Consider the following 7,455-nt stretch of genomic DNA (forward strand, 5'->3'; position numbering starts at 1 on the left):
AATACATAAATCTGTTACATTTACGAAAATACTTTATAAGCTATGATATATCAAATTGTTACTCTCTCTTTTCTTCAAATTGAGATAAGCTGCAAAATATATATAGTTAAGCCTTAAAGATGAAAGTTTGCAGTTCAATTTTAGCTGAAATGAAAATTCAAGATAAATCATAGTTGCAACAGTTTTTGTTCAAATTTATCAAGCTACATAAAAGCAACAATATTTTCATATTTTTAGCTGGTTACAAGCGTTAAGTGCTCTTTATTAAACTTTGGGAAGTGAATTCTTTACCTTGTCTATATCAGTTTTTCCTGGCAACTTCAATTACCATTAGTAAAGCTGCATGCTACAGACTGTACGCTGCAGATTGTATTTGTTGTTGTGGCTGAAAATGTGGTTGGCGGCCTTGGCAAAAATGGTTGACAAATGGCTGCAAATAAACATAATAAATAAAAATGCGAGTTGCGAAATGCGAAATGCACATTGCATTCAAGACAAGCACAGAGCATGGCTACATATATACATATATATAGATATATACTCGTAACTAGCTGGTAGGTCCGTCCATCTGACACTGTCCATATCCCGGCGCAATTCCCTGGCACGGCATTCACATGGCGTGTGCCGCCGTCGCCAACAATGAGCACAATAAAAAGCCATGCATTTTCCAAACACCAAAAATTGTTCACAGCAGCACGGCAACAACACCAACGAAATCAACAACAAATGGGCAACAACAGCAACAGCAACAAATAGAAGAAGAACAACCGCACCGGAAACATCTCATTCAGTAAATTTGTGGTCGGTTTTTGCCAGGCGCACTGCGTACTGCGCTCAGCGCGTTAGGCAGTCAAAGTTGTAAAATGCCAACGGGCAACTATAAAGGCGAACGGGATTGGCTTGTAGAGCAGGGGGAGGAGATGTGGGGAACGGGAGCTTTGAATGCAAGCGGGAATGGAAGCGGGAACGAGCCGCCAACGCTAGCGCCGTTAGTTCCAACAAAGCTCGAGGCAACGGAAATTCGGAATGACATAATACGTGCCCATGTGTGTGCCTGTGTGTGCATGTGCGTGTCCTTGTGTGTGTGTGCGCGCGTGTGTGTGGAGTGTGTGGCTGGCTGACTACCGCGACTTGAGTTGATACAGCAATAATTCATAAAGTGTTGCATGCAAACGAGGCTGCAGCTGAGCCACACACACTTATATGCGCTTGTATGTGTGCCGACATGTGTGTCTATGTGTGTGCGTGTGTGTGTGTGTTCTGCATGCGACAGCGTTGGCAAAATTAAAATTGCTGCACAACAAACAGCGGAAACTCAGCGAGGAGCCAACAACAGCAACGAGAAGCGTGGCTGCAGCTGCAAAAGTACTCGAGTGTGGGCCATACACACACACACACACGCACACACACTGTAGGATCGGGGAGGGGTCGAGAGGGGCGCATTGCAACGAAATTCATTGTATTCTTACAACTCGACGTTGGCTGCTCAGCCGGCGAAGCGGTTTTGCAGTAAAGTTATTATTTCATAAAGCCAGAATTATTGAAACAATACTTTACTCTCACACTCACTTACACACACACACACACACACAAGCACACACGTGCATACTCGTATGTTTGTAATGCAAAATTGCGCTTTAGTAGCATAATTTTTTATGCCACAGAGTTGCAGCTGCGGCAACTAAAGCAATATAAAATATAAATAGAAATTAAAAGCCAACAAATAAATAAAAACAGGAAAAAAAGCGCAACGACAAAAACTTTTCCAACACAACAAAAGCAACTTGAGTTCAGTTTAGCTGAGTCGATTCGAGTCGAGTTGGGCTGAGATGAGTTGAGTTGAGTTGGGGCTTAGTTAGAATTCATTTCTCTTGCCTACGGCCTGCCAGAGCAGCTACAAATGTCGCTACATTTTCATATGAGTAACTAAAATGTGTGTGCGTGTGTGTGTGTGTGTGTGTGACTGTGATTCGACCGGGCACATAGTTCCTCAAAATGGCAGACATTTGCGTTTGTTTGGCGCGCTTCCTGGCGCTGCCACTTCCGTTTCCGCCAGCCACGAAGCACGGCACACCAACAACAGCAACAATAACAACAACAAAAGTCATATGCAATTAAATAAATATGACAACAAAGTGGGGCGCAGGAGCCATCATCATCATTCCAGCCAGCCGCAGAGCACAACAACGACGACGTCAACGACAAACAGCTAAATAAATAAATTGTAGAGGGACAATATTTACATACAAATATAAATGTATATGTTTGCACACACACACACACACACACATATATGTCTGTTTGATTACATAATTAACGCCATTTAATGCTCTGAATGGGTTGAGCGTACAGCCAGTCGCAGCTGCAGCTTCATAAAGAGCATCTAATTATCTGGCTAAAAACTAAAAAAAAAAAAGCAAGACTGTTGCAGCTTAATGCTCTGCAGTCAGCTAAATGTGCTCAGATCAGTGCTTAGATTCACAGAAGTGCTCATTAAAAAATGTGTAATTATAGCTCGAAAACGGCTAACATCACAAATAATCCTGATACACCATGATCCTAGTGAATTCCATATTTGTTTGTCTCCTGCTTCGATAGAGGAATGGCAATCAAGACACAAAACCAACATTATCTTATTGCTTTGCAAACGAGTATACTTATTTGCAACTCACATAGAGTATACGGGAGTAATAGAAAATATTTGACATAGAGTTTTAAAATGTTTGGCTATTGTTTGTGCTTATGTATCTGCTATGCCCACAGATAACGCCATGCATCTGGGATAATTATTCAAAGCGGCTTATCCTGTTCACGTTGTACATTATAATCGCTAGCCGTCCAGCTGTGCAACAGGCACTGGTGACCTGCTCCAACTCCGACTGCAAATATGCAGCTGTGCTGCTGCAGTGCAACTAGAATGTTGCACTCATAACTCGTGTTCCCGGATGCCAAATGCGGCTCTTACTAAGCTGGATTCTGTGGCATATCGCACATTTATTCATAGCTCACACATACGCGAACAGCACGCACACAGAGCATATAGATAACCTTATCAATACGTTTCACATTTGTTTTCATTTTACGATTGCGTAACGAGATCAACGTCGACAAATCCAAAAGCCACTAAAACCACAACCCGCCAGAGAGTGCCCAGCACCCAGAATCCAGGTCCGGGAGCCAACAGCCAACAGCCAGCAGCCAATGCCAATTCCAATATGCCAAAAAGGAGCCGCGAGCACTAAACCAGCTGTGGCTATTGGCTTGATGGCGATGGCATTTGCTACGGCACTCGCGTAGCTACTGTGGCTCCCTTATCGATAGTATTATCTACGAATGGACTTAGTATGTTGAAGTCGGGTGGAACCGACTGCAGAATACTCGTTCGCAGTGCAAAAACAGCATTAGCTATGATATCAGCTGAAATTTTTAAAAATAGAGGCGCTCATCAACAGCTTTTCATTCAAATTCGAATATACAGAAATCATTTATGAAATTTCAAGTATCTATATATTTAGATAAAGAATTTCCTGACTTCTTAACAAAACCAATCCTACATATCCAGTGAAAGCTACCCTTACGGACAATTCCCATAACCCGTCAATATTCGTCGACGCAAGCTTTTCATCATTATTTCAATACTCTCCAATAACTATACAAGAACTCTCACTCTTGACAAATATAGTTCACATAGAATTCCGCTTCATATTTGTGTTGATGCAAATGAAATTCGTTTGATTGTTTAAATATCAACGACATTTTTTGTAAAATCGCACCAAGAAGAAGTATTTCATCTCTTAAAGAACATTTTAAAATTATTATTTTGTTTAATTAAGAGAAATTGTCGATGCGTGAAATTTTATTTTGTTTCTATTTCTATAAGATCTTTGTAGCTTTTCCATAAGCGGACTGATGGGTGTCCGGTTATAATAGTGTCTTCAGTTCCAAAAGCACTTGAAAATTATTGCTTGAAGCGAATATACTCTTTTAACTTTTTGAACAAGTATAAAAAAACAAACTAAAACAATATCGGAAAACAACACATGACCATGCAGCAACGGCAATGGCAGCGGCAACTAAATAGAAAGCCAGGAGAGCAATGCGCTAAAGTGTTGAAACAGTCGTAAATAGCAGTGGGCGCCCGGAGCCCAACACAATGGAGCATTGACTAGCAGCTGGCAGTCGGCAGTGGAGGGCAGGCGGAGCAACACAGAGAGGATTAGTATAGATGCAAATGAACAAAAAACATGTGCAGCATTGGGCGGCGGCATATGCAAAACGTAAAAGGGTTGTTCGCACTTAAATGCAAGCATCTCAAATCTGCAACAAAGCGAACAACACACACGTTAATCGCGAGTGCTGTTGCTGTTGGTGTGCTGAAGTGGATTTTGAGCAGCAGGCTACGCTCGAGTTGGGCCAAGTGGCCCAGCGGTTGCTGCCAATTATCAGAACAAATGCCAAAAGGCTGCCAGCAACAAGAATTTGTTTGCCAATATGCTAACGAAGATTCTACACCCTCTCCTATGATGATGACACAGTTTTCTTGTCCAGTTAAATCTACTGAGACCATAAATTATGTCGTGGTTTTGAAACCTGCATGTGCAATTAATTGCAATTGATTAATATATATGAACATTCATTAAATGTTGCCTCGCAACCTTTGAAAGCAACTGTCTATTAAATTATTACATTTCCAGTTCACTTTCATTTTTGTGTGTGGAATTCTGTGCTGCCTTATATTCATATTCATATTCAACTCTATTCTCAATTAAAAACAGATTAAATATATTTCAGGGATTTAAGCAGGATTTTAAACTGTCTGTTCAGCTTTTATTGACCAAAAAAAATCAATATGAGTTTCCAATTTATGGTCGTTAATTTTTTTTTTACTTTTCGTTTCTGAATTAAATTCTGTTTATACTTAGTAAACCTGTTGGCAAAGAGTATAATCAACAAAATGCTCATGCCACATGACGTCTATTGAATGCAATTTATTACTTTTAAATCAATTTGAATTAAGAAATTCAAAGGTTGAGCTGCGGTTGAAATTCGCCTTTTAATTAAAGAGACGCTTCTCGTTGCAGCTCACCAACTCGGATGCAACGTCGGTCACACTGAAAGGAGTCACACGAGATCTCACCGGTAGCTATCAGTGTGAGGTGTCCGAAGATGCACCGCTTTTCCATACCGATATACGGTCGGCGTACATGCAGGTGATTGAGCTGCCCAAAGACGATCCGGCAATGCAGGTGGACAAGAAGGTGATTGGCGTCAACGACAACTTCAAGGCCGTGTGCACAGTGGGACCCTCTTATCCGCCGGCTAATATCACTTGGTACATCAACGGCCGCAAGGTGGGTACAAACTTAAGATTTGTAGTAAATCGCCAGGTGCTGATTAATGCCGTGACAGGTATACAAAACGCCGCTGCAGCGCATAACGCAGGACGCATTTGAGGGCTCGACCACATACTCCTCCCTGGAAATCTATCCGCACAGCCAGGTGTTGCAGGGCTTCTTCCAGGCAATGCCCAAATATCAGACCAGCATACTGCTGCTCTGCGAGGTATCCATACTGCATGTGTTCCACAAGAATGTGCAGCAGCGCATTGGGCTAAGCATGGCACCGCCGACAACCATTTCACCCAATTTGCTGGGCCTCGAGGGCTCCAAACGCTATGTCAATGGCGATCCGGATAATTCAGCACTCACCGGCGCTGCACAGTGCAGCTGCAGTGCTATCGGCGTGCTGACTCTGGCCGTGGCAACCCTGGCGGCGGCACAGCTGTGACCAGGACACACTGGACATGCCACATAAGCAAATGGTCGAGCAGACACAATAACGGCAACAACAAGAAGCACAGGCTCCGAACGAGCTGCCCGCAAAGTGTAATTAAAAAATAACAAATGCAAACAATGCACAAAAGTGCAGCTTGCAAATTATAAAAAAGCAAAAGACAAAACAAAAAAAAAAAGAACATTAAAAATACAAAATAAAGAAAGAAATGTTTTCAAAACGGGTTCGCGTTGTGAACGCGAAGCGGCATGTCCTTGTGGGTAACCCTTATAACTTATGTTGTTGTTGTACGCTTAACAAATAAAAAAAAAAAAAAAGTAATAAATAAAAAAAAAAAAGAACGGCGCCAGAGTCGTGCATTTAAAATGAATATTTTTCACGCTGCCGCAACAGAAATGTTAAGATTATGATTAAAATCCAATTATTTTAAATTACCTATTGCAAATTTATAAAATCTGAGCTGAAAACAAGTGATTACAAAATGCCGGCGGTTAATTAATTGCGCTCAAACACATGCACAACAAATCCGAGCGCAACTACGAAAATATGTTTACATAATTAATAAAAATATATACTTAATGCATACACGCATTATGCATGTTGAAGGCGTGGTGTGATGTCAAAATCTGCAAATAAAACACAAATACACAAACATAAATTTAAAAGATCAATAAACTAAAATAAACAATACATGCACTTGCAAAAAAAAAAAAAAAGAAAAAACTCATTTGCAACCTAATTTAAATTATAACTAACGAAAGAGAAAAAATTAATATTATATAAGTAAAAAATAATTATATGTTAAGTACACCCTACCCTCCAACAACCGCAGCCTAGACACGTAAGCTATGTAAATATTATTTGTATAAAAAAAATATAAACACACAAACCAAAAAAAAAAAATGCAAGGCAAAACGAAAATCATAAACAAGATGAACGCAACAACAATAGATACATGCAATAATGCACGGCGCGTAAAGTAAAAATAACATAAACAAATATTAATTAATGTTCGAATGAAAGGCTAATTATGACATAATAATAAAAAAAAAAAAGAATTGTATGAAAATGCCAATAAATAAAATGAATGGGAGTAAAGTTATTTTAATTGAATTTTCGCATTGTGGTTAATTTGTGGCTTCGTTTTTTTTTTGTTGCACATTTCGTATTTGTTGTGAAGCATTTTTTTGGCTGCAAAATATGAACTTTATTTTAGGCTACATTGAAATAAATTTATATAACTACATGATTAGAATAAATGTCAAACTAAATGAATTTAGAGAGTAAATGTTAGTTGAATAATATTATAATAATTGTAAACCAAAGAAAAACTAATATTTGAAGCAGAGCAAAATCTATAAATAGGGTTAATTGCAGAGGTTTATGTGCTGTGCAAAATCCTCGTAAATTTCTAGTTATAAGAAAAGGGAAATTTCTGCATGCCATGCAAATTCCACAAAGTTCATCAAATACTCTTGAAAGCAGCTTTGAACTTTGCGACGCATAAACCTCTTTTAGAAATAGGCAGATTACATGAAAATTATATTTAAAGCAAAACTGAATGAAAAGCAAGCTAAACAGTTGTAAATCAAACAAGAAAATCAAATTGTCAAATAAAAAAAATACAAATACAAATAAAAACGTCTTGCAAACGAAAACAAA

The 7,455-nt window shown here is 39.3% G+C and overlaps 1 protein-coding gene across 2 annotated transcripts in view; it reads left to right on the plus strand.

The window, feature by feature from the left end:
- Positions 1-5,951, plus strand: part of LOC115764156 — a 62,439-nt gene extending 56,488 nt beyond the window's left edge. Inside the window, exons 1-3 of one of the 2 annotated variants that reach the window (XM_030707033.1) lie at positions 3,824-4,277; positions 5,082-5,351; positions 5,410-5,951. In XM_030707033.1, coding sequence (XP_030562893.1) covers positions 4,245-4,277; positions 5,082-5,351; positions 5,410-5,787 — 681 coding nt within the window. In that variant the 5' untranslated portion in view covers positions 3,824-4,244 and the 3' untranslated portion in view covers positions 5,788-5,951. Of the gene's footprint in view, positions 1-3,823; positions 4,278-5,081; positions 5,352-5,409 lie in introns of those variants that run through there. The other variant, XM_030707032.1, reaches the window with a different exon arrangement.
- The last annotated feature ends 1,504 nt before the right edge of the window (positions 5,952-7,455 follow it).

This window comes from Drosophila novamexicana, unplaced genomic scaffold (assembly GCF_003285875.2).
Source record: "Drosophila novamexicana strain 15010-1031.04,08,12 unplaced genomic scaffold, DnovRS2.1 tig00000817-arrow-arrow-pilon, whole genome shotgun sequence".
Taxonomy (NCBI): Eukaryota; Metazoa; Arthropoda; class Insecta; order Diptera; family Drosophilidae; genus Drosophila; species Drosophila novamexicana.